At 38.9% G+C, this 27,021-nt stretch overlaps 1 protein-coding gene across 6 annotated transcripts; it reads right to left on the bottom strand.

Moving 5' to 3' along the window:
• Window positions 1-2,811: 2,811 nt before the first annotated feature.
• ncs1b (neuronal calcium sensor 1b) lies at window positions 2,812-26,528 on the bottom strand. 6 transcript variants are annotated; one of them, XM_055050604.1, is made up of 10 exons: window positions 26,321-26,528; window positions 25,173-25,303; window positions 23,951-24,094; window positions 18,333-18,357; window positions 10,232-10,370; window positions 7,705-7,783; window positions 5,862-5,950; window positions 5,712-5,789; window positions 4,817-4,924; window positions 2,812-4,449 (listed from the first exon to the last, which is right to left on the bottom strand). In XM_055050604.1, the coding sequence occupies exons 3-9, from the start codon at window positions 24,012-24,014 to the stop codon at window positions 4,826-4,828; spliced, it is 573 nt and encodes a 190-aa protein (XP_054906579.1). In that variant the 5' UTR covers window positions 24,015-24,094; window positions 25,173-25,303; window positions 26,321-26,528; the 3' UTR covers window positions 2,812-4,449; window positions 4,817-4,825. The 6 variants fall into 6 exon arrangements, with proteins under 6 accessions (XP_054906579.1, XP_054906580.1, XP_054906582.1 ...); XM_055050605.1 differs by having other exon boundaries at window positions 2,812-4,369; XM_055050607.1 differs by having other exon boundaries at window positions 2,812-4,369; window positions 4,822-4,924.
• Between the last annotated feature and the right edge of the window lie 493 nt (window positions 26,529-27,021).

Here is a 27,021-nt window from a genome sequence, read left to right as displayed (position 1 = left end):
CACCAGAATAAAAAAAATAAATGAAGCGAGGAAAGAACATGAAGGGGGTAAAAAAAAGAAAAGAAACACCACTATTTAAATGGCCGTGGGACGCCTCCAGGTAGATGGAAAAGTTCTCTGGAACACCACGGCTCCACTGAAGCGCATCGAAATCGGGTTTGAACAACTTCCACAGCAAAACGTCGGTGCGTAAAGTTTGGAGGAGCGTGAGGACTGGCTGCGCGCTGGAGAACCCCAGGAGAGCTGGTGCTCTGACGCCTCCAACCGGGGGCGGAGATGGCATTGAAAAAAAGTTCGCAAGACCCAACCTGCTTTTCTTTTTTTTTTCTTTCTTTCTTTCTTTCCCCCCTCCGCTTGTGTGTAACACGACCCCGGCTTGGCTTTAACAATCCAACATTCAGTTTGATTTGCTCCATGAATCGCGTGGGGGCCCCTCGTGACAAGGTTTTAAACAGATTTCCGCGCATTACGAGTGGGTCTGTGGTCTGTGCATTGAACATTGTCTTAGGAACAGCCGCCCCCCCTTTTCTTAAAAATAACCGGGGTTTATATTCAGCTTGACACCGGTCTAATTTTATATGTGGTCGCCGCTGAGAAGTAGCCTCTCGGTGAGTGGAATATCAGGGTCCTCCCAGCTCCATCTAGGTGGAAATATTAGACTGTTAATCACGACAGTGTTTTAATATTTAAATAAAAGTTTACTTAGTAAGAAAAATAGACGCAGGACTTTGTGGTGGCCCGGATAGAACTCAGCAAAACAACCTGTTCAATAGTCTTGTGCTGCATATATAATAATTGAATGGATATTTATATAAGTACATTTCAAATGTAGACATAAAGAAGTAAAATAACTTGAAGGATCTTCTGCAGGCTGGACATGTATTGCCAAATATTAAAAAATTGCAGTAAAAACGAAAGAAAGAAAGTGCCTTTTGCACTTATCAGTAAAATGCCAATTCTGGACACCTCCACATTTGTTTGCATGTAAAATGGCTAAGAATCACACAAAGACATTTTGAAAGGAGGGTCTGAAAGTCAGACATTTATGTTGGCGCTCTGCAGACTGGCAGCCAAAGAGTAACGACTTTAGAAAGAAAATTGAAGCATGGCAAGGGATTTAAAAGTTGAAATACTCCACAAGAGCATCCCAGTCAGTTCTCTCCGATGAGCAGACTGAAAGATATTCACAGAAGTGTCCAAAACAGACAACTGCTACTTTTGCACAATAAGAAAGAGAGGTGTGGAGACTAATATTTCCTTTAGAGAATGTGGACAAGAACTACAGGAGTGTAAAACTATATTTGGATGCCAGAACAAAATACAACATTGCAGGAAAATGACCTAATACCAACTGTGAGGCTGGAAGTGTCATGATGTGCTGCAGCAGAACTTTCTCAGCTCACCTTGAATTCTGACATGCACCAAAATGTAAGCTACAGGAATTGTGTGCCCATCTGTAACAAAAGGAACTACGAGGCTAACTACTAGAGAGTAGGGCATCCTAACTTTTTTCACAGTTAGAAAACATTTTTAGACGGATCATTTTGTTCTTTACATTTATTTAAAGCGACTTGTTTTCCGGAAAAAAAAATAAGGAACTGAATATTTAGCAGATTTGTTTTCACATGACTGTGTATATCTGTCAGTAAATGTGCAACTATATATTTAGCTCGAGAATAAGATTTTATTTTCTTTTTTTATATTTTCAGGAAAAAAGTTGTTGTTTTTTTCCCACAAAATAAAGTGTTTCAAAATAAGCAATTTTTAGTCTAAAATAACTCAGTTCTCACTCACATCAGTGAATGGATAAACATCTTAGGTGGGTATAAATGTAAGGAAATAAGGGTGATTTGCTGGAACATCCCAGTCTCATCACATATTTGATGCATGTATGACACTTTTGATGCACTCCTACTCTGAAATGCACAAAAACTCAAAAGCAAATGGACAGATGTATCGAGAAAAAAATGTTTGGGATTCACAGATTCCAACTGCATCAGGACTGTGTTCGTTACTTTAGCCATGACATCACTGCCTCGTTTTAATTTCCACATTAGAAGGCTGAAATGGCTCTACGAACATGCAACTTCAATCCTCCCAAATGGTCTGGAAATTATTAGAAAAATAGGTTGGGAAGTAAAATACATTTTAGTTAAAGTTTCAAATATCCTTAGATATTTGATGGTGTAGAATAAGTAAGTGCTGTGATATTTGAGTTGCAGCAGCAGTAATTTTGCAACAACACAGCATATCAGTGGTAGATATGGTATATGGGATGGCTGCACAAATTAAAAGTGAGATAGGCTAGGCTAGCTGCTGATAACATTGTGCATGGACTTGTTATTTTACTGTATCAACATGTAACACTTTAGTTTAGCATAGAAATAAATAGATGCTTGACAGTGTCTGAATAAAAGAGGACTAACTTGCAAATGTTCTTGCTGCCCCATTAGCTGTGGCGCCCTTGTTAGTGAGCCACAATGCACATATCGAGAACAGCTCCAGCATTACATGGATGTAAATGGGTGACTGTTTTCCTGCAGAGCATGTGGTGGAGAGCCAGTTCATTTTCCAAACACGAGGCTGGTGCTTCACTTTCAAACACACTCGTGTTTTACTGCACTTTTTAGTATCACATGCTACAAATGCAAAAGGCTTGGACTTTAAATGACAGAACAGTCATAAATCTGGACATTTCTTCCTTTTGGTATGTCATGCACCGGTTTTTGATGAGAAAAAAATAACAGAAAGTGACTCAATCCCGGCGAGGCCGAGAGGCTCAAAAGCCGCCAGGCGGCATTAATTCATCCATCACTGCCACATGCCACGGTTTTATGTACTTCATTGTTCATTAGTCGTACAGTGCAGGTTTAGTAAGCTGGCACATCAGATTCTGTGTTGCAAAGCAATAACAGGCACTAAAGCTTAACATGACACTTCTTATTATGTGATGTTACACAGTTGAATACTGAACCCAGAACATGTCCCATATTTTTTGCCTTAATGCAATCTGTGCAAACTTGAGTGATATTCTCCAAATAGGAAAATAATCAAGGTAATTTAAAATTCTAGATTTGAGCAAAAGTTAATCTACAAAGCTGTCTCTGAAATCCATCCCAAATACTTCTCTTCAAAAAAAGTTAAATACTTTTCTCCTCATTCCAAACTAAAATACAGAAATATAAATATTAGCCACTTAAATGCATTTTATTCTGTGCTCTTACACTGTTTAACAGATAAATGACAATCATAATCTAGTAAATTATAATCCGCATAAGGCAAACAACTATTAGTGAAGCAGATAAAACACCAAAAATGTCCTAAAATAAATCATCTAAATGTAAAAGAAGGAAGAATCACATGCTCTGGTTTCACACATTGCACATATCATGTAGACACTTGCAACCAAGTCGATCTCAAAAGCTTTACGACCAAAACTGACGTCTTGTTTGCGCCTCTCAGCGACCCAGGCTTTGTGTTGCCAAGGGTGGAGTGCGGCGCTCTCAAAAAGAAAAAAAAAAACAACAAAAAAAACGCTCGGCCCCAATTCTGATGTAAAGCTGGGGGAATGCTCTCCGTTGTTCAAGCCGTGTCATTCGGGATGCAGTTGTGCAACGGGGTCAACAGGAAACACTCATGCTAACTCGGGAAAATTAAAACACAACAAGGTGGACGGACGGCAAATGCAATAAAAATCATCCATAGAAAACTCTGTGCTACTTTAAAATTCCTCTTCTCTCAGGATAACTAACCTGGGGATGGGAGAAAAAGAACGCTCCAGCAATGGTAAGGAAAAATACAGTGCAACACATTTCGACACCTTTGATAAAAAAAATAAAATAAGTGTTCCATATTTATGAGAAAAGTCTCATAAATGCAGCAAAGCAGAAAATAAATTACCATTGTATTTACATTATAATATATTCATAACTTTTAAGTTAATGTTCGTAACACATTATTTCCAGAGATTTAAAGTATCTCAGTGTGGAGGTGACGCAGTCGCGGCAGCAGCACAGTCCCTCTGAGCTGTTCTGGTGATTTACAGCGTTTAGACGAGAAGGACGCAAACATAGCTGACGGATCCCGTTCCTCGGATTGTCCGGCACTTTGCTCCCAGAACACAGAAACGTTCAAACACAGTCCACAACGCCGCTGCGCTGCACAGCTGCAGGAGCACTGAGCAATGACTGAGGATGAGGGCAGGCATTCCTCGTTACATCAGAAGAATTTTGTGTTCGATGTCCCTTATTTGCGGATGAACGCAAACAATTGGACAATGAAAGTTTGTAGTCCTCCCTTTTGGGTTGATCGGGATGTGACTGAACGGCGTTGGCGTGCAAAAAGCAGGAGGACGCTGACTCGGAACCCTCTGAAAAAGTTGCGAAACGGATAATCACTACGCTGAAGATGGAGAGCGGCGTCATAATACCTGGATGCGATCGGAGCTAGCTGGAGAACAAGCAAACAGAGCATTCACATGCATATGTCTTCATAATCTCTCTTCACAGTTGACAAAACACTGAGCAGGATGTCAGCCACAATTGGCAGCAGCCAGTGCATTACATTAGGCAGTGAGATGTTTCCATCTTTATTCAGTGCTACGACAATATTACGCTGCCAGTAAACAAGTGGGCCATTTGAATAATTCATGAGAACAAACTGAGAGCAGACAGTGGCTTTCCTCCGTTTTGTGTCTTCCACAGTCGGCTCTGACAGAAACTCTACTGTTTTAATAGAGATTTTGACGCAACACCTGGGATCAGAGAGGAGCTGAGGAATTGTTTTTTGTTTCGTGTTTTTTTTTTCCTCCACTCACCTTACATTTCTACACAAGTCCGTCATAGAGTGACAGTGCCTGAACAATGGAAGGGTCTGCCTTTGACCCTTCCTGAAACTCCTGCAGAGTCAGCTTCCCATCTGCATTCTGCAGCAAGAAACACAAGGAGAAGCTTTGAAATGATCAACAAACAAAAGGTAATGCTGCTGTACTGTTTCGTCATGTTAGGCACTCAGTCATATTTTGTGACATTATTGCCACTGACTTCTTCTTGTGCCTATTTGATAAAAGGGTCAATTTTTTGTTTTATTGTTTAAACTTTTGTAGTTCTACTTTTATCCAATTCATAGCCATTCATTACTTTATTCTGGTTTAGGTTAGCTTGCTGCTGAATAGAGTTTATTTTCCATCCATCCATCCATTAATTAATTAATTAATTAATTAATTAATTTCATATTGGTGGTTCCCTATGCTGGTTTATCCCAAAGAAAACCCAATGAAAAACATCTAATACATTGAAATTGTCATAGTTTATTGTATAAACTCTTTTAAAGTGGTAAAGTGAGACCAGGTTCAGAGCTGGTTTATTAACTGATGCTAAGTTCAGTGAACTTTGTTGTTGGTAGACCGGTGGTCCTGTTGGCTACAGCTGGCAGTGGTGAGCTGTGTCTCACCTTTCACTACAGCTGAGTGGATTCCTAGGCCTGAGAGTGTGGGCACTGAGGGCCAGTGCTGAAGATGACTGTAAATGATGTTTATAGACTGCAGTGTTAGTGATACTGCTCTGGGTACAACTACCAGCTCCAAGCTTCAGTCCCTGTGGCTCTTAGGGTAGCAACAAAGGCTAAATTAGCCAAGGTAATGCTAAATTAGTAATTATGTTAGGAGATGAAATAAAGGGCTACATCATAAAGAGTAATAACACAACACTGACCTTGTCCATCATTGCAAAAATACGGTCCACTCTCTTTTCTGGTGTGTTTTCTTCCTCCGGTAGCTCCACAGTGTTTCCCTGAGATTGATGTCACAATTATCACTTTAGCAAATCAGGAAGGGGAAAAAAAGATGTGGGCCGCATACTTACCACCATTTGATATATAGCATCTACAATGTTTAACATTTCATCACGAGTTATGTAGCCGTCGTTGTCGAGATCATACAGTTTAAAGGCCCCTGCACAGAGAAAAAAAAGTAATGACAAAAGCTTAAAAAGGTGATTTTCACATTTTGTCATAATTTAATCACATATTTCAAATGGTTTCAGATTTCATGCAATAGATCAGCTCAAATTGGTGCATTTGGGAAACAAAATTATTTGTATGCAAATAAAAATCTGAACTGTTGTGCGCATTTGTATTGAGCTCTTCTTTACTCTGACACCCCTAAATAAAATCTTGAGTAAGAACGGGAGCGCGACAGAACGTAAAGCGTAATGTTGAGGCAGAATAAGAAGTATGTTTTTTTTTTCTAAAATATTGACAAAGAAATATGTGACCAGTGTGATAGGTCTTGTTTTACTTAGCTACCCCAAAATGAAATCAAGGACAATTCTTTTCCAGAAGTCATAAATTAAAACTTGAATGCACCTTTGCATGACTTCATTTTAGTGAAAAATAAAGCTTTTTTGTTAGAAAACATTAATGAACAAACAGCGACATGAACATCAAGGAACAAAACTGTGAAGAAGTGTAAAACAAAAATCTTATAACGTTTTAATCCCTCACCTGAAAATGGAAAGAATGCAGGACAGAGCAAAACTGTTAATACAATACAATCTGTAGACAGGACAATTATTAGCTGTGTACTCTAAAAATCAAAAATGCAATGTGGTTTGAAAAACTACCTGCACGTCGATAGGAAATGCCTTAATCATAGGGATGATTGTGATATTGACAAAAAATGTATTACGGTATTTTATAGCCTTTACTGTACTGCAATAATGATACAAGTGATTATACAAAGAAATAAAATTTAAACAAGCACAATAAACTGCTCAAATCATATTTTTAAGCATAATGATGTTAAGCAGTGGTCTCAAGGGTCGGTGTCCTGTGACTTTTAGACGTCTCTCTATTTCAGCACACCTGACTCCAATATTAGCGCATTAGCAGGGCTCTGCAAGGCTTGACTGCATACTAGCGAGGCAATTCAGCCTCAATTTGTATAGAATTGAATAATCACAGCGTCATGCGTTTGATGATGAAAGGCATGGAGCTAAATGCAGTTTAGTGGAATCTGGGAAAGAAGCCTGCAGGAAGTTGCAGAATAATTTAGACTGGGCATGGACTGACTTTCCAGCAGGATAACAAAATATACAGCCAGTGCAAAAATAGAATTGTTTGGATCGAGCATAGTCATAGTGTGTTAGAATGTCCCAGTCAAAGTTCAGACCTAAATGAGAGTCCAATCTTTGAATTTCTCTTCACAGGCACTCTCTAACCAATTTGAGTTTTTGTTAGTTTGAAAACTTCAGAAGATGGTTCTGCAAAACATGGCTTGGGGCAGCTGAATACTAATGCACGCCCCACAATTTACTGACTTTTAGTGGTAAAAATATTCCAAAACCATGTGTAATTTTTCATTCAGTTCCTAATTAAACACTTCTTTGTGTTGGTTTTAAATGTGAAGTCCTAATAAAATAAACTGCTTAGAGGTTGTAACATGAAAGAGGGGAATGAATACTTTTGCAAGCTGCTATCAAATTTTTAGATCACATTAGTTTTAATGAAACAGACATGGCTACAATTTGACCAGTATGTTTTTTTTTTTTCATTTTCAAGATGCTCTAGTTTACTGAAGACACATATGGTAATCTTTTACAGTTGGTGCTCCTTTGAACCCACCTGTCCTTTTCAATATGCAAGCAGCCCAATTAAAGCTAAATCCTGTCATTTCAAGTCGGAAAACAGACAACAGTTCCTTCTTACATCTGAGCTTCTCATCCAGAGTCCCCCTGGAGGTCACTGACAGGGCCTGGATGAACTCGGAGAACTCGATTCGTCCATCCTGGTGAGCGACAGAAACAGACGCAGAATGTAATCAGCTCTAGACAAGAAGACCATCCCATATCACATTTTGTGTAACTCTAACTTTAATGAACTCCCCGGCCCCCACCATTCTCCGCCTCCCCGTTCCTTCATGGTGTCCTTCCTGCGTTGTGCTGAAAACTGGGCCAGACGTTTGCTCCAACTGAGCTGCTATTTTTCGCCCTGCACCTGGCTCTCTCCTGAGGCTGAAACATGTCACCTCTGGTCATTAGTGAGACGGATGCTACTGGTTCATCTTCTTAAGACTCCCGCCTAACGAACACAATCACCGGGTTTTGGTGGCCAAGATGTTACAGGTTTTTCCCAAACATTCCTCATCTCGATTGATTGTGGAGGATAATTTTGTTGAACAAAGGAGAAACTCCACTCCGATTTGGACATTTCAGCTTTCATACAGTCTTAAATGGCCGCATCTGCATTCAATTTCGGAATTGAATGCAATTCCAATTGTTGTTTTTTTTCCCCCATGTGTGGCTGCACTTAAAGCAAATAATAGAATGGAAAACAATCAAAGCTGACACAAGAGATGAAAGTAGCTCAAATGCTACATTGTATTGAAACATAAAATTGTCTCCTTTTTTTTAAAAAAAAAGTATAAAAGGAAAATTTCACACACACCCAGTTACATAGGAACTCTTTAAATAGTGCAAATTTCAGGATTTAGCTTCATAATGTGGCTAGAAATACTAAAGGCCACCACTGCATGACAAAGACTGCCCTACATTCCTTCACAAGAGACGTCTACCTGTATCCCTCCACCCCCACATCAGAAAACAGTCAAGCACTCCCGATGGTCTCTGAGGTCAGCTAATTATATCTGTACTAGACAACTGTCTAAAATGCTGAAGTCATGCGCTGCCAGTGACATAAGTCATAAAACCAGAGATCAATGCATTCTCTGACTACGGGGTGCCTAACACTAATGAGAGTCAAAGGTAATTGTCAGACGTGCCGGGGTTTGTCTGATCCCTCCAAAACAAAGCCATTTATCTGCAAGTCAATAAACCTCCAGGGGGCACACTAGCACCCTGGGAGCTGCTCGCTTATTGTTCCTCTGCTTAATCATATTTTGAATAATTATTTGCATCTGTTGGGGGTTCAAATATACAAACACTTTGGCCTTGCTCAAACTTGCACTAATAAACAAGCAACTGTTTGATTCTAACAGAAATAATGAGAAAATTGTAAAGTACCAAAAACATTAAAAAAAAAAAACAATCTGTGACAGAGAGTTTATTAACTGGTCTTAGACATAAGTCATAGTATCTTGTCATATAGGGTGAACTATAGAGATGTCCTAATCCTTCTCCTAAGGTTCTGTTTGGAGGACATCGTCCATTCATTTCCAAACGATCAGTGTCTCTGCTCCTGACTCATCATCACCTGTTGGTGCTCTGCTGTGTGTAATCCAGCCGAGCCTCATATGAACAATGTCTCATTTTGCTCAGCCAGGTTCCAAAAAACACACCCTGTTTTTTGTGTGCATAGCTTGTAAAAGTGCATTATAGGCCACAAGGGTATTTTGTTGATGTAACAAATCTAAATCGCCCCTAACAACCAAAGTCTTTTTAAACCGCTGTAATGACATTTACAGGGAAATAGAGACTATAATGGCTGATTTAGTTCCCTGACGACCTGCTGTGTGGTATGCTGTTGATGTAGGGAGGTTTGTGGAGAGCGGATCCGCAAAAAGGTTTGTTTCTGATATGAGACAGGAATTTTCAACAGGTAAAACACAGTAAAAGAAGAATCAATTTTGAAATAAAAATTAAAAGTTTCAGTAACATTTTATTATGAAATAGTTTTTTTATAGTCATTTAACATTTTAAATACTTTATTGGCATTACAATTAAACCATTATTAAAATATAGAAAAACTTCCTCAAATATAGTGCATGCAAATGTAATGTTTTACTGAGAGAAAGTCTAAAATGTCTGTAAAAAGTCTGCTTTTATGAGAATGTTTTCAGGATTTTGTCAGAAACAAATAAACAATGCTTGGTAGCCATTGTCTCTAAGTTATGGAAGGCAACTGCAGCAATAATGTGGGTGCTTTAAACTGCAACACTTAAGAGTTAAAATCTATAAAAGCCTTGCTCAGCACACTTTGGTTATATTTTGTCAAAGGACTCCACTGTTTTTAAATTCAGTCGACAGTTCAGTTGAAAGGAGTCTGAATGAAGAGCATTGTGTAAAAATAAAAAACACATGCCCTGTACTTTTAGGAAAAAGGACAAAACATGTTCCAGGAACAAGAGCGTGCTTTAGAAAAAACATCAGATTTTATAAATGCCATTTATTAGGTTTAATTTACGGCAGGGCGGAAAAAAATGAGCCCAGAAATCCACAGACAGGTGCTTTTACTTCAATCTCAATCCATTAAATTCTACACAATATGAAGTACAAACCTTATTTTCATCAAATACATTAAAGACGAATGAAGCAAACTTGGTGGGGTCTCCGAAAGGAAAAAACTGCTTGTATATCTTCTGGAAGCCCAAAGCATCCAGCTGGCCGCTGGGACAATCCTTGATGAAGCCTTTGTACCTGAAAAACAAAATCAAAATATATATTTGAAAAAAAGTATCAAAACATCCATCTTGCAATCAGATAATCAGCGAACTGAAGTCACCTCGACGACAAGCGAGCGTGACTGATTCAGCTTGAAAAAAATGTGCCAGAACAAAAAGGTAAAGTGCAAAGCTATTTGTCTCACTCATAGATAAGATGATCACTCTAATCCAATAGCGAGCCCAAGGTGGTTAACGCTAATCAAATTCCTTTCTGCTTCTCTTTGATAATATGTGGAGCTGATAGATAAGTCGGTGAGCTTCCTCTTGCTCCTGGAAATGACATATCTGGAGAGCGACTTAACATATCTATTAGCCTAAAAATAGAAGCATCTCATAAGCAATTTGAGGCGCAGTCACTCAGAGGTAGTCTGTCTGTGGGACTGTTTTTGTAACAGAGAAAACAGCCATCGCAGAATCAAACCAACACGAGTAAAGGAACAAAACAGAGAGTGTTAGTTTCTGTAAAAATAAATGTTAGATGAGTAGCAGAAGGAGGAAGTAGAGGAGGATTACCGCTCTAGTAATATAAAACATTGCAAAACTGATCGAGTACATACAGGAGAGCACTCCATGTGCTTCTCAAAATAAGGCAGGTCTATAATTAAAGCACAGAAGAGCTTTGAAGAAGACCGAAGGCCAGCACGGAGCTTCTCCATGCACACATTGAGTCCTTCCTCTTCTTACATGCTTTACTTTTAATCTGCCTGGGAGATAACAAAGCCAGCTTCGTGTAAGTCCAAAAGATGGGAAGCTGCTTTGAGAAGCAGCTGGAAAAAAAGTTTAGCAAGAAGAGGAGCGAGATGACAGCAGAACGATGTAATATGAATTATCTGGAGATGATATGCAGTGAAGTGAGCGCCAAGCTCACTATAATGAAGTATAACCTCATTGGTATTCATAGTGCAAGACACACAAAGCATGTCCTAATCCAAAGCCAACCCTCTTCGTGGGAATCCGTCATTTTTCTATTTTCTACACCTATTTTCCAGTCTTTCTATAACTTCTATTTTATATTGCTGATAATGATGGACACATTGTCGAGGTATTAAACATTTATTCTCTTTTTGTGTTACAACCACAAGCTTTCGTGTATTTTACATAATGGACTAACACAAACTTTGTATATTTGTTAAGCAGAAGAAAATGGCACCTTCCTAATGTTTTTACATCTCTAAAGTATTTATACTCAGCTCCTCTGAATCAATAGATCGTAGAACCTTTGTAAAAGATTTTCCGTCTTCATTCAGCTCCGGTATGGCCAGATATGATGGAGTGCGTCTGAACTTTGACTGCGATAGCAGATGCAGACATGCCATATTGGCTCTGAGTAATTGTGTGGATTCTTGTGCTGTTGGAAGGTGAACCACTACGTCAGTCTCGAGTCTCCTGCAACCTCTTAACAGGTCTTCTTCCAGGATTGTCCTATATTTATCTTAATGAATCCTCTAACAAACTGCGATAAGCTTTCCTATCCCTCATACCAACAGTCTGATGCTACCACCACCATAATCTGTAATAGCTTCCTGTCGATAACGGCTTTCTTCTCATCAGTCTTCCATGAAATCTAGATGCGTGGTATTAAGCGATGTCCTGACAATGGTTTAGGTGGAACTGTAAATTTGTATGTTTTCAGTTGCGTAATACTTTTCCATATTCAAGTGATGAATTGGTTTGTGCTCTGTAAAATCCAAAACCTTTGTCTTATGACTAGGAAGAGAGCACTGATTGCAGTATTCCGGCCGATCTACAATTTTTAAAAAGCTTGACCTGCCGATTCTGATTTTGGGAAATATGTATTTTTTTTAAAAATCAGTTTAATATTTACATGTCAGACGATAGCTAATCTCCCAAAATGAAGCAAATCGTGGAGGACTTATCAGTCTGCCAATTTATTGGTGCACTCCAATTTATAACATTTATAAACTTCTCCTCAACTTTCTTTCTACCATGTTCCTTTGTCCTGATGATGCCGCTGTTCTCTAATGTTCTCTAACAAACCTCTGAAGCCTTCACAGAACAGCTGGATTTATTCTGACATGAAATTAATTATTTTGAAGGCACTTAGTTGAACTGCACCTGTTAGGGGTATCACATTATAGGGGGTTGAATATAGCTCAATTCAGTCATATCTGAGCACTACATACATTGGTGCTGGTCTATCATAAATAAAGCACATGAATGTTTTGTGGTTGTAACATGAAATGATATGGAAAATAGCAAAGGACAGCAATACTTTTGCAAGCCATTAAATCACAGCTGTTACAAAATAAAAAAATAAAAAGTACTATAAATATATATATAAAAATACTGATAACCAGGTTCAGCTTCTTTTGTGATTAATCTTAGTAAATTTATTATTGATGAGAAAACACAAAAACTATTTATCTGGATATTGCTTACTAGAGAGACCAACAGCTTTCTAATTAGTAACAACAAAATATGCAACAAATACAGAAGTAGAAATGACTGAAAAAATGCTTCCTGTGTGTTTCATTGGGATTACAAAATACAATATAAGTAGATAAACACTCTCATTACAGAGCAGATAAAAATAGATCCAAATATGGTATTTAGATTTAAATTTTTCTACAATAAAATCATGCATTTTAACAAGTGAATTCTGCTTATTTTCTAAATAAATTTAATTTATCAGAAGTGAAAGTTATTAGTTTATGAAAATAAATCATACAATCGATCCCCAAGGTCCGCTAAAAACTCTATTGTTGTTTATGTTATTATAAATTCTAAAAAAGAAATAAAATAATTATGCACAAGTATTCCCATCTGTTAATGTGTTTTGTGCCCTCTTGTGGACTAATAGACAAAAGCAGGCGCACAATAGATTCAAACTTTTTCTTCCTTTAGAAAGAAAAGAAAACAAAACAAAAAAAAACATTTAGTCAGAGAGATTTTATTCAGTAAATTGCAGGAAGTAAAAGCATACTAATGACAAATATTCTTCTGGAAAACTTCACAAAAAGAGTTAAATTTAAGAACTTTTACAGTCTGCTACACTGTACTTTTAGACATAATGTTTTTTTATTTCTAATGAGTTATATCTAAAAGGGGAACTGAATCTCTTAATACTGCTTTGTTACTTGCCTTAAGAGTGCCAGAAGCATGGCTTACTTTCAACATATTTCATCACATTAATGACTATTATAAATGTGTAGTCAAAAAATCTTACTGCACTTTTACAGCAGTGACAGATCTGCGAGTTAAAATGATCAAACTCGAGCAGCTGCAGAACCAGAGAATTTCAAGAACTAAAAATAAAAATATACATTTCTCCCCAATGGCTCACAGACAAGCCTCAGATTATTCATACGCTCAGGCAAATTTGCATTTATAGTCATTAAAAAAAAAACTATAATTTTCTTTCTGATAAAAACAAGACAGATAAAAAAAAGAATTTGGAAATTAAAACAGAATTTTATTTTTGTTGAATAAAAACAGATAATGAACAATATTTAAACCCTTCTTGCAAATGTTGCCCGTTGCTCTGGGATTTTGACAATTCATATTTGTTGATAGTCTTTGAGGTTGAAAGGTCTCCTTGCCATCATCCTAATCTTTAGCTCCCTCCATAGATTAGAATCTACACCAGTTTCAGCTCACAACTCTGGCTGGCCCAACTTAAAATTACTTTACACAAAACATGATGGTAAAATTAAAAGATTGCTTTAAAACTAAATCTGCCGGAGTGTGAGTAACTTTGAGTGCAACTGTACATGCCTGAAGCACCATAATCAGAACCACAAAATCTTTGCAAAGTAAATTTAATACGACTAGAAGAAATGTGTTAAAACGCAGAGAACCTGGTAAATTTATTAAACTTTTTTTCTATATCTTCTCATTTCACAACCACAAAATTCCCTCCACTTTATTGGGATATTTGTGTTGTTTCCTTGTCGGTTAGATTTTAAAACAATATCCCTTTGCTTTGAACATCTCATGAATATTTAGTCTATCATCTAAAAATAGAAAGTATGGCATAACCACAAAGCCTACCAATACACAGCAGAAAAACTGTCAGAAGAGGTTTAAGCAGAGGAGCAGAAGAGAGGTTTACGCTAACTCTGCAGGACCTGGCAGGGTTTGACGGGAAGATGGAGGTGAATACAGGGCGATCCTGGAAAAAGACCAGACACTGGAGTGGCAGGGAAACAATCGCAACATCCATACAACAAAATTGTTTAGATAAGAGTTTTTTAATGGTGGGGGAGCGAAATGAGATCTACAAACATAAAAAAAGGCAACTTTACCAAGCATATCCCAGAAACACAATGGGCAGATTTTTATTACCTAAAGCTATGGTGAGACACAGAGTCTAGTCTTAGCAAAAATAATTAAAGAACAGCAGTAAAGTTGGGTTTTCATCTAAAGATGCTGCTCTGTCTACCCAGCTAAATGAACTGTGGTCACAGCAGAAAGTAGTTCATTTATCAGTGTAAATGACGAGGCAAATGAAGCATCGCATGTGGCACTGCGCTTAGCAGTTAAAGCAGCTAAATCCTCACAACCTCAGAGAAACAAGCATGAATGGAACATCAAGTTATGCAACAGTGAAATGTTGAGAGATGATATAATAGCTATAATGGAGTTGGGGAAGGGCACAGTTGTTGCTTTGCACTTTGACAGGGAGCTAACTCTACCACACTTTGAAAACCCCTGGTTTAGATAAAAGCTTGTTCATCTATGAGAATGATTCAGGAAAAGTCCATTTGAAAATATGCAGAAAAACTTAAAATTTGCAGTTCACCGGCACTCTAGACCCAATCTGAGTTATTTTGTGAAGAGGAATGAGTCTAAATGTCCGTTTCTATATATGCAGACCTGATCCAAACTACAAACTCAAGGGGGATGAATATTATTCATGTTTTATTAAAGAAATAAAAATGTTACTTTTACCTTCAAAGTTTGCAGTTGCACTGTTGGAAAAGTGAGAAAATGCTTAAGGGGCACAAATACTTAAGCACCAGTCATTTGTTTGCATTTTTCCTAAAATAAAACTTTTTATTTGAGTTGATTTGGCTTCATGTCACACTATGATCACATGTTATACCAGTTCTATAAAGTGAACATACACTCTAGTGTTGCTACAGTGGGTACAGTAAGCAGTGTTTTCCCTGTCAGCTATTTGCCAGGAACGCATCATGTCCAACAGATCTTTGTGGTGACACTATTGCTAAGCCCTCCACAAAGTCAGACTGTACTTGATGCAGTGTGATACTGCAACGTCTAGAAACATAGCAGATTTGACATACAGTAGCAGACCCCGCCGGCAGTGATAAAGTATTTATTATTGGCACCAGCAACCTCTCATTGGCATCTAGCATGGTGGCTTGCTAAAGAGCAGGATGTTTCCTTTGCTCCTGCCTCGCTGGCAGGCACCTCACTGAGCCGTGGGATTTTGTTATTGATTTCAGGTAGGCCTTAGGCATACTAATGATGTTCCCCTTGGAGGAGAATTAAAACGGGAGCAAACTTAATGCACAACACAGGCATTTATCTAACCCTGCTAATTCTTCTGTGTCTGTGCCTGTGCTCTAATTACACGCCATCTGGCATTTCCCCTGGTAAAATTCCCTCTCATTCCTCACACTTGGCCGTGTTGATTGCTGCTGATCTAAGAGTGAGGACTCAGGCAAAAAATCTCTGTGAACGACACGAAGGGTGATGGTGAGCTGGCAGGCTGCGCAGCCGGCAGGGTGGAGGTTTGACGGTTGTGGTGGGGGGGTTTCCACCCAAGTGCACTCGGGCAGCCTGAAGACTCTGGAACTTTCAGCAGCAATATCTACAGTGCAGTCGCTGCTGCTGCTGCTGCATGGCCTGGCTCCTTCCCTCCGTGCAGCTTCTAATGGGGGGGTGCATGAGGAGCAACTAGCTCTCGAGTCGCAGCTCCGTTCATGCATGCGCAAGTTGATGGTGAAATGCGAAACCGAGCCAGGAGAAGTGAAGTGTGAAGATGGAGGAGTGATCACTTCCGTACAGTGGTCTCTCCTATGATAATCCCTGTTCTTTGTTTTAACTGGAGGCAAACAACAAAGAAATAGCGACGAGTCATCTCTGTGATGAAGCTGCACTTTCTTATGCATGTGAACAGTGTCAGTGACCCACAATAACTTTGAATTCCAGTGCTGTCTATCATCTCAGTAGTATCTTATTTTGGTCCAAAGTAAACCAATAAGAAGTGTGGCAAAGAAACCGTACCAGGACGATGCTGGTAGAAGTCGCACTGACTAATAACTACAAAAACTAACAGGAAGGCTTACTAATCTGAAGGTTTGTGAAGGCTTGACGCCAATGTACAACACTTTGTAACAATATTCTTACATTTTACACTTTTATATGTTTTTATTATGTAGTAACCCCAACAATTTTTTACTGGAAAAAACGATGCATAAGTGAGAAGAGTGTAAAATAAATGTGTTTTTTATGTTGTTTGTTTAATTAAAATGTGAAAAATGTGGCAAACGTCTCTATTCTGCCTCCTTTAATTTGACACTTCTCCCATAAAACACCGTTCAGTTCATTGTACTGACTGAGTTTACAAGAAGAGAATTAATGAGAGAAGAAACAAAGACTCCAGAGGAGCTAAAGAATTCACAACTAAGGCTACAAAATCTACATGACAACCTTGATATATGCTTTTGATAAATCTGAGGATAAATCAGATAAATCTGAGGATTTATCTGAAAAACAAAGCATTCATACATTGCAGTTTGCCACAGGTTTTATGATCAATAGTCAGCCATTTGGACAACATGCAAAATGCTGCGTGGAGAAAAAATAACTGGAGATACATTGATTGCAATTTTGTGGCAGATCTTTAAATCGACTGACCTGCCAATTCCAATTTGGCCCGTACTGATTATTTTGTGTGAAAAGTTACAAAATGCAGTGACAAAGTCAGTAACTTGGGAAAAGCTGGGTGACTATCGTCAAACCGGGCACATGCAGACATGATCTGGAGGGCGTTGCTGTCCGTCAGCTCTCTCTCACAGCAGAGGAAAAGGGGACAGCGGCTAGTCTTCAGATCTTTGCAAAGGCAGATATCAGTGCATAAGATCTCCCATATGTATCAGGAAGTCACCAAAAACCCAAAATAAAAAAAATTGGGCAAATTTATTGGTACGCCCTTAAATATAACACTTCATCCAAAATTTTGAAACTATAACAACATCATCCTGAAAGTGGACAAAGTGAACTTTCTGAATGAGTGTCCAGAACTAAATACAGGGTAATAGTGGAAGGAAACCAGCAAAACACATGAAATTGAGGTGGGAGATTACCTTCTAGAAGAATGACAAGAAACAAAAAAAATTAAGGATGCCAGGCAAAACCCCAACTGTAAATGCAAAAAAAAGGTAGTTCTTTAAGGTACTTAAAGGTGCTAAAAAAAAATCAATCATTTAATAAAGTGCACTACTTTGTGTTTGTCTGTTAAATTTGATAAAATCCAACAAAATATGCTACAATCTCTGGTTGCAATGTGACAAAATGTGAGAAAAAATAATCACAGGATATAATTATTTTTGCTGTATTGATGAAAACCTTCCAAATGTACTTCCTTTTTAACCCCCACACCATTCCTGTCTTATCAGACATCCCGTTTGCAAACAGAGTGAAAAGGTTGGGGAGGAATGCATCATGGAAATGTTTGTATCTGTTTTATCAGCCTTCAAAGTCATTTAGCCACAGTGACGCTTCAGAGTTGTTCTATTTTCAGAACTCATCTGTCTTCAGGGAAGCGTGAGGGAGACGGCTTCAAATCTACTGTAAAAACACTTTTCATAGACTGATAAACACCAACCCCTGGACTAAACAACGCAAAGGGAGATCTGCTAATGGCCACAGTCAAAATTTTTTGATATATTATCATTGTCAAGTAAAAACAGAAAAAGTCTCATTAAAAATAAATGTACACACTTACCACTGCTGTACTTCTTTCTCTGTGACTGTAAAAGAAAGAAAAAGAAAAGTGACATTAGAAAGAGGTTTTGTCCTAGAAAAAGTAGCCTAGTAGTTAATCATCTTGGCCTAAACCTTTCCAACACATATGCACAGAGCACCACAATAATCAGCCCACATCCAAATATTGAAAAGAGGAAGTAATTGATTGTAGCACATCCAAAGAGACTAATCATCATTTACAAGTTGAAACTGGAAAAAAAAGTCATAAAAAATAAAAATAAAAAAATCAATTAGAATGTGAACGTCAGCCAAAGATTTAGGAGAAAAACACATTTTAGCAGCAGGACATGTTTCTATGCCCACACAAGCAGCACGATGTACAAGGACCAATGGATCCCAGGAGTTTTCCCCTCGACTTGTTACTTTCCCCAAACTCACCAGAGTAATTTTCAGCTCTCTGGTCCCTGGAGTTTTGTAATGAAAATGAGGGCTGAAAATCAATAACTTTATTCTAACCAAAACAACCTTTGAGACTTCCTGCTGAAGTACCACTGCACCACTTCTAGTGAGCCAGAAGTGCAGGGGGCCGAACAAGGAGCTTCTAACTACAACCGCCTGGCGTTCTGGTTAAACACTACTATTATCTAATGTAATGCTTAACCCAGAGGAACTCACTGTCATGGTTTCTAAGTCTGTATAAAACATAGAAATGAAAGCAGCAAAGCAGATCTACACATTTAAATTAATGCCAATAATTGCCAGGAAAAGTAAAAACCTTTTCTGTGAAATGTTCACATTACTTTCCAGAGTACAACAGAATCGCATTAAATCTATTGATAAAAGACAGCTTTTGCTTGCATTTATGTCCATCTTCACTTTTTCTGCTCAGCTTTTAGCAAAGAAACCCCTCATGTGACCTCTTCCAGGAAAAGAAATATCAGGTCGAGCCCACAGCTGACAGGTAAGTCAAGCTACTATTAAACTGGCCTTTAAAATCAGTTCAGGCACAAAAAAAAAGAAGAAAGAAAGAAAGAAAGAAACTGAGGAAATTTATAAAGGCTAGAATAATCGCATACAAGTTATTCTGTTATGTTCATCAATATATTTGCTCTATTTTTTGAAGCATGTAGCCTATATAGCAATGGGTAAGTTTTGAGTTCTTCTGTATTTGTGGAATTGTGACAAATTGATAAAAAGTATTCATTCTCACTTTTTTATAATCCCAATAAATATCACAAAACATTGTGATAAAATGTTAAGTCATGATCAACTATTCCTACCCCTAAATTTTACATTTGCAACTGCAGACCAGCTACCAGAGAAGATAGCACAGCTAACTAACCAGGTAAGAGTTTATTATACTTCTGTTCCTTAAAAAACAAACAATACTTTACACAATAAGCAGTTGACTGATAAATTTACAATGTTTTCTCATACATCTTCACTTACGGGTCACTTTATTAGGTACATCTTGCAAGTATCAGGTTGGACCTTCCTTTGCATTCAGAACTGCTCTAGTTCCTTGTGACACAAATCTTACCAGGTGTTGGACATTCCCAAGGGATTTTGATGTAACAGAGTCATGCAGATGCTGCAGATTTAGCATCCATGATACAAATATCCCTTTCAATGTACTGTACTGAGATCAGGTGACTGTAGAGGGCAATGGAGAACAGTTTGAACATGGTGACTCATCATAAGTCACCATGTCACCATCAGAAGACTGGCACATGGTCATAAAGGGATTGACACAGACAGCATCCATGCTCAGATAGGTAGTGAAGTTCAAATCATGTAAGAAAAGGGACAAAAACATGCAAAGAAAATATGTCCAAAACCACATTCACCAGCATTTATCCCTCCATGTCTTTTCTGTCAGATTCAGGTCCAGTTGCTGCTAAAAATCCAGACTCATCAAACCAGGTGATGTGTTTCCAATGTGTTGTTGTTCCTCAGCCTCAGTTTCCTGTTCTTAGCTAACAGCATCTGAGCCTATCCATGAAAGACTCAACATTTGAATTCAGAAATACTATTTTGTGTATTGCTTGTAACAAGTGGTTATTTAAGCTACTAAGGCATTTCTGTCATTCCATACCAGCTTCTCCTTTCTGACCTTTGACATCCACAAGGCATTTTCATCTACACAGTCAGGAGTTTCTAAAACGCAGAGACCCACAATCATAGCACAAGTAAAGCTACTGAACCTCTCTTCCTCACTCTGATGCTCTGTTTGTATTCAAATAAGAATCCATGTCGTTACCTCATTTACGAGCTGTTAAAAAGCAATTAGAAATCAGCCCATTCATAATTTATACCTGCGTAATAGTAGTGCTTAACCATCCACTCACAGCTAAGGACAATTTAGAAAAACCTGTTAAGAACTGCTCTATTTCCTTGTGACAAACATCTGTACCAAATCTGTTAAACTGGATTTAATTAAATGTTTTAGGACCGTAAGAAGAAACTGGAGTGCAAGGTGCAGAAGGAGAACAGGCAAAATCCATGAGTCCAACAACTCTTCCACCGTTTGACAAAGGATTACACAGATCTATGAAATAAATCTGACCAGGGAGCGGGTGTTTCAAAATCAAAATAACAATTAAATGTTATTGGTAACGTCACTTTCAAACACACTGTCTTTTCTGATTTAAGTAAAAGCAATAAGATTTTGTTATACATTTTTGTTTTAGAAATTTGTGTTAACATGAAAAAAAATCATGTCCCCCTCCCCCAACATTCACCAAACTCAGGCTCCGTTCGGCCAGAGTCTGCTAAAACAAGTCCAGCTTGTTACTCTGTCAACAATGAGAGCCATCAACTCTTTGAGGACTTACTCAACTGTCGTGCCTCATCACATGGCTCTGCCTTACATCCCGCAGAGATCTGAACAGGACTGCTGCTCTATCCACGTGATGCCAGAGTGGTTATTAAGGCAAAAATAAAAAAATAAAAAAACTCAGTGTGGAATTAAGCTCTTTGAAAACAGCAGGTGAGACCCAGACTTTTCTTCTGTGTGTAAAAAAAACAGGAAAACCATAGTCTTTTAGCCACAATCTGTACAGTTGCCTTTGACTACAAAGTAAAAATAATTGCAATACTACAATGAAGCTTTAAAAATAATAGATATTCTCACAACAAAACAGAGAAAATACATGTACTGTGCATACATTCTTTAGAAATAAACATGCTTTTGTTTTTGTTTTTTGTTGCCTGTCAAAACATGGGATATTACTTGCTTGGAACATGTACCGCTTTTTATAGCAGTCAACTAAAAAGAGACCTTAGCACAGAGAAATTTAAGTCCCCAATCTGTCAAGAACTAAAAGAAAGCACTGAATAAAATGGCAGACGAGGCTCCTCGTGGGAGGGCAAGAGAAAGATGCAATAGGATGAAAGAAAGCAGAAATGATAGTCTGAATTCAAGCAACAGAACGGGGAGGGGGGAGTGATCACAGCGGGAGAGAGCTTGGTGCCCCTCTCACCGATGCTAACCAGATAAGATCCTAATTACACTATTCCATTCCCCACTCAAAGAGGGCAATTAGGGGGTAAAGCGAAAGAGAGAGGCAGGGTGAAAGGGTAACAGAGAAAAAGGGAAAGACAAGGAGCGCAGGACGGCAGTGAGCAGTCCAGCCCAGCACGATGCCTAATCTTTCTGCACAGCAATTTCCTGCGACAACAGCCCTCCTTGCTTCTGCTGCGGAGACACCATCCACACAAATAACAGTGTCATTAAACATCCAATGGCAGTCAACTCCCACCCACACCTGCACGCTTGCACCGCTCAAACAATAATAATCTTGTGCTCTGAAAATAACACGCAAACAATTCAAATATAGTCTCCGTAGGAAAACGCTCCTGCTGGTCATTATGAATCTCATTTCTGCTCAGGGTTCTGATTTAAAGACGATGAGAGGACACGGGGAAAAAAAAACGAGAAAATAGATATCAACAAGTGGGCAGAGTCTATTTTTAGACATTTCCTGTATGTGAGCTCCCTGCTGAAGTGATGCTGCAGAACGGAAGAATGAAGTTCGGCAAGGAAAAAATGTTTACTTTATAAATTATAAATCTGTCTTTGATACCAATCACAAAACAGAAAGAATGAACACAAGATCCCTGAAGATGTTCAGTATCAGAGAGCTTTTTAAAAGTAATGTCAAAGAAGACAAAAAGGTGTAATAGGTTTAAAATAAATATTCTATAGAGCTAATTTAATCTGCCATAGAGTATGCTGGATTAAAGAGTAGCACATTATGTCAAATGATCATCACAATTTCAGTTTGTGCCATATGGCAATGAACTCTTTGGATGCCAATATATCTAAACTATAATGCAATCAAACTCTGTGTGCTAATAACACATTTGGGCAGATGGAGGGACGCTTAACTGCCCTTGATGCACCGGAGGTTAATTTCAGTAACCGAGATGCTAAAGCTGACAGAACTAATGCGGACAATTTAATCTGAAAAGACATAAACAAGAAAAATACTGGAAATACATGATTTTCTGTTGGATTGGAAAGAGGTCTTATCAAAAACTCAAAGTTGATTTTAAGTTAGCACATTAAACATTCTTATTGCTAATAAAATGCACTAAACAAAGCCTTTATACCAAAAAGTCTGATACAATTTTTCAGCTGGGTTTCTTTTTAAGTGGACCCTGTAAAATATACTGGAAAGCAATACGGGCATTATTATCAGTTTGATAATTATCATTATACCATTTCAAATTAAAAGTCTATTTTTAAGATATTATCTGTTTCAATACAATGTTTAAAAATGATTCATAACAAGTAGAAAAATAGTAATATTTCTTTCCGAAATTAATTCTAAACAGTTATAATTTAATTTTGCTTATAATATTAATATCAATAATTATTGCTTTCTTAACTAGCAATAAATTATCTTGAGTACAACCAGAAAATAATGCAATTCAAATCCAAATTACTGTTTGCAGTTTCTTCTCCATCTTGCAAAAAGGCAAAAAATGTATTCTCCAACTAAATTTCAAACTTTTACCGTTATTGTTAACATTTAATAGGTTTATTTCCCACCATTACTCTCAAAGTATTTTTAGATCCTTCAGTCACACTGACAGTGATTGCTCTATGACTTTGTTGGGTTTTGGACCAGTTTATTCAGAAAGAACACTAAAGCATTTTGTCATTACTTAAAAGTTAATAAAAACACATGGGAATAAATAAAAGAAAATCAGCATAAGCAGGTCAGAATTTCACAAAGTGAGTAATCAGAACTTGGCCTCCAATTTAAGATAATAGTTCAGATCCTCCATGTTTTTTCCCCAATGTGATTCAAAGCTGCAGAATATTACTTCTCGACTCAGCCTTTAACAGATTACAATTAAATGTGAATCAAATGGAGAGCTGATATTTAGACGCAGCTCTGGTTCATCAATAATCACCGTAAGAAGTGCTAAGTCAGGGTAGGGCTGGTCATTGTGCAGCCTGGGTGGCACATGGTGGGTGGAAAACATCGTTAGAAGACAGCAACATTAAAATCAATAGCTTTTCTTTTTTATTGCGCATGTTTAGTCATTCCTTTCAGTCTTTCTAAAGTTCAAAGAACTTCCTTCAGGCTGTTTGAAGTTAACGAAGAAGAAGCTTTGGGTACTCACAGTAGGTTTTTCTTGTCAACTCCTCCACCACTTCTGGCTTGAGCTTGCTGTTTGATTTCCCCATGATCTTCAGCTCTATTCCACTCCTCCAAATTCACCTTGGCACGCTGCACCTGTTACTACCTCCTCTCCAAGCGCGCTCGTCTGCCAATAACATACAACAAATCGTCGGCTCAATGACACCGACACGGGAAAGAAAATAAAAATAAACGAGAAACACTCTCTTCTTCTTTGGGTAGAAAAAAAAAAGGACATAAAAATATCAAAAGAGGATAAATTTCCATTCACAAGAGTGAAGCCTTCACTCTAGCTCCTGTCATGATTTGCTCAGTCATCATCCCCGGCACATCAGACAGATGCATCAGACCCCAGGGAGGAGGAGGAGAAGAGGAAGGGGACTCTGTGAAGCAGGGCCAGGCAGGTTGTTGAGTCTACAGGAGCGCCACCGAGTCCCCGCTCGTCCGCCTCATTTCTTCACAGCAGTCCGTGGGCGAAGAGTGGCGTTCGGATGCGTTGCTACCTCCGTCCTTGGATACAAGAGTCACTCAAAGGCTGGGTTAAGAACGCTCGCTCCCCCACAGTCGTTTGCTGTTCTTCTCACTCCACCCACCCCTCCTTTTTCCCACCACTATCTCTATTGCTCGGGGTAAGTTACTGTCGAACAGAATCCTCCCTCCTGACAGCCGGGATAAGGAGGTGTGTAAACTGAAGCACAATGAGCACAGAGCTTTTGCTTGGATGCAACCCTCTTTTGCACTTCTGACACTCTCACAGCACTTTAACTCGAATCCTTGAAATCCATACAGACATAACGCTGTGTAATTAAAAGGTTTGGAGTATTTCAGCATTAATTGGTAGAGCACACACACAAAAAAAGATGCCAAGTCTCCTTTTAGTCCAATACTTTTGGAAGCCAATGTGGCATCTGGTGCTGCTCTCAAAATAAGAGTCCGCCCGTCTACAAAGTTTACAGGCGGATTTGAAGAGTGACAGTTTTTTTTCCCTTTCCTCCATTCTGACTCATAATTCTTCCTCCTTCCTGGCCTCACGACAGACTAGCCTGGTGATTTCCTTCTCCGCCACAGCAGCCGAGATAGGGGTAATGGAATTTCTTTGTATCGCGGGCCCTGGCGTTGTCATGCATTGATGTCTTATGACAGCATCAATCAGAGGCAAAGAGCACACAGCATAACAACAACAACAAAAATGAGAGGGTACGCACTCGGCACCTTCAATGCAAACATCTGCTCTCTGTGTTTGCAGCCGGTGAAGTACTTCTGAGGGATGCTACGCTGGTAATCACCATCTTTGGCGTGCTTGAATCTTGAGATGTGGGTTTTTTTTTCTTAGGCTCTAAGAAGATAAAAAGAGAGCAGTTAGAATCTGTATGGCAAGCATGAGCACTACATGTTGACAGGGAAAAACAGCTGCTTTTGTCCATATGTATATCTACAAACTGTAAGCTTGTAGATATTACTATGTAACAAACCATACTCTTTCAACATTATGTTACATTTTTTTGTCATGTAAAAACGACCAACTTCAGAGTATAAATTAAGGTTTTATGCCATAATCACACTTAAGGCAGTCCAGTCAGATGAGAGTCGCTTTGATAGATTTTTGGTCAACATGCAAAACCTTATGCATGACAGTCATTGCATATCACTGTTGATACAAAATCCTTACTGTGACACAGTGGTGGCAGCATCATGCTGTGGGGATTTGTTTGTTTTTATTCGTTTGGCTAAATACAAGAACATCTGCATTTTCTTTCATTTGAGGTATCAGAATAAAGGGGGCGTAATGAAAATAACAGCACGCCATAGTTCTCAGGCTTTAATTTGCAAAATATGTTGAAAATCCTTGTTGCCACTTCTCAATCTTTGCCAGTTTATCATATAAAAGCCCACGAAATCCACACCAAGTTTTTCTTTCCTAACCTGCCTCAAGGTGGGAAGTTAACAGGGTACAGATGCTTCCACCAAGCGCTGTAAACCCACCCGAAGAACTTTTTCCAAGAAAAATTGGACACAGACCAAAAGGCTGTGACAGAAACTTCAAAACTTGCGCACTCGCGTTTCCTTCGCAGCAGCTTAATTGGGTGAAAAGCGCTTTGTTTCGGTTCAACACCTCCACTGGAGGGGAGCAGCGCGGCAGCAGCAGGTGGGATGTTGCCTTCAGGTACCATAGCAACGTAGTTTATGGCTACAGCACAACAGCGACAATGCGCGGAAAGCTTTTGCTAGTCTCTGTGTACTCGCCACGTTTGGCACCCACACCTCTCCGTGTTGCCGGCCGACGAGAAGAAAAGCGGCAAACGCGCCCTGAAATGAACAAAACGCGTTTCCCGAGCACAGAGAGGGGCTTTACCTGCCGTCCAGACAGCGCGTCCCGCCGCCGCCGCCGCCGTTTTCTGCTTCCGCTCAGCGCTGCTGCTGCTGCTGCTCTGGAAGCCGTCCGCGCTGCTCTGATGCCGCTGTCGGGCAGTGACGTTGCTGCTGCTGCTGCTGCTGGCCCCGACCAGCTCGGCTCAGACACGGAGACACTGACGTCGCGGTACCGACGGGCACACAGTGACTCTTTGTGCGCCCAGTCCTCACACGTGTCATAGGGGACTGTTTGGGTCACCTTTTAAAGTTATACCGCACTCCTCGGCTGGATCACGAAGTTGCCAAAGATGATTGAGCTCAGATGAAAAAAAAAATCCTTCTCTTCTGGTTAGTTGACCTTTTTTTTTTTTTGGCATGGACGGATTTGAACTAGGGGTTGTGTCTGGCCACAACTACTTGAAAAGCCCCCATTTCTCCACCCCAACTCCTATAAAAGATGCTTCCACAGCTAAAACTGATGGAAACTATTCAGATAGAATTTCTATTTACCCTTTTTTTTCTCTCCTTCTATAGTTGTATTTTGTCCCTTTTCCACTATTCCTGTCACACTTATTTTTGTTTGTCTGCTTTGCTTGACTTTTGTGACTGTAAGGAAGCGATAAAGCACACTAAATAAAGCATTCAATGTCAAATTTAATTAATTCACTATGGGTTCTTTAAAGATTGGGTGCTCTCATCAGA

The sequence above is a fragment of the Poeciliopsis prolifica genome, unplaced genomic scaffold (assembly GCF_027474105.1).
Source record: "Poeciliopsis prolifica strain line A6 unplaced genomic scaffold, Auburn_PproV2 SCAFFOLD031, whole genome shotgun sequence".
NCBI classification, from domain to species: Eukaryota; Metazoa; Chordata; class Actinopteri; order Cyprinodontiformes; family Poeciliidae; genus Poeciliopsis; species Poeciliopsis prolifica.
The sequence above is the reverse complement of the archived record's forward strand: the minus strand, read 5'-3'. Positions and strand labels throughout refer to the sequence as shown.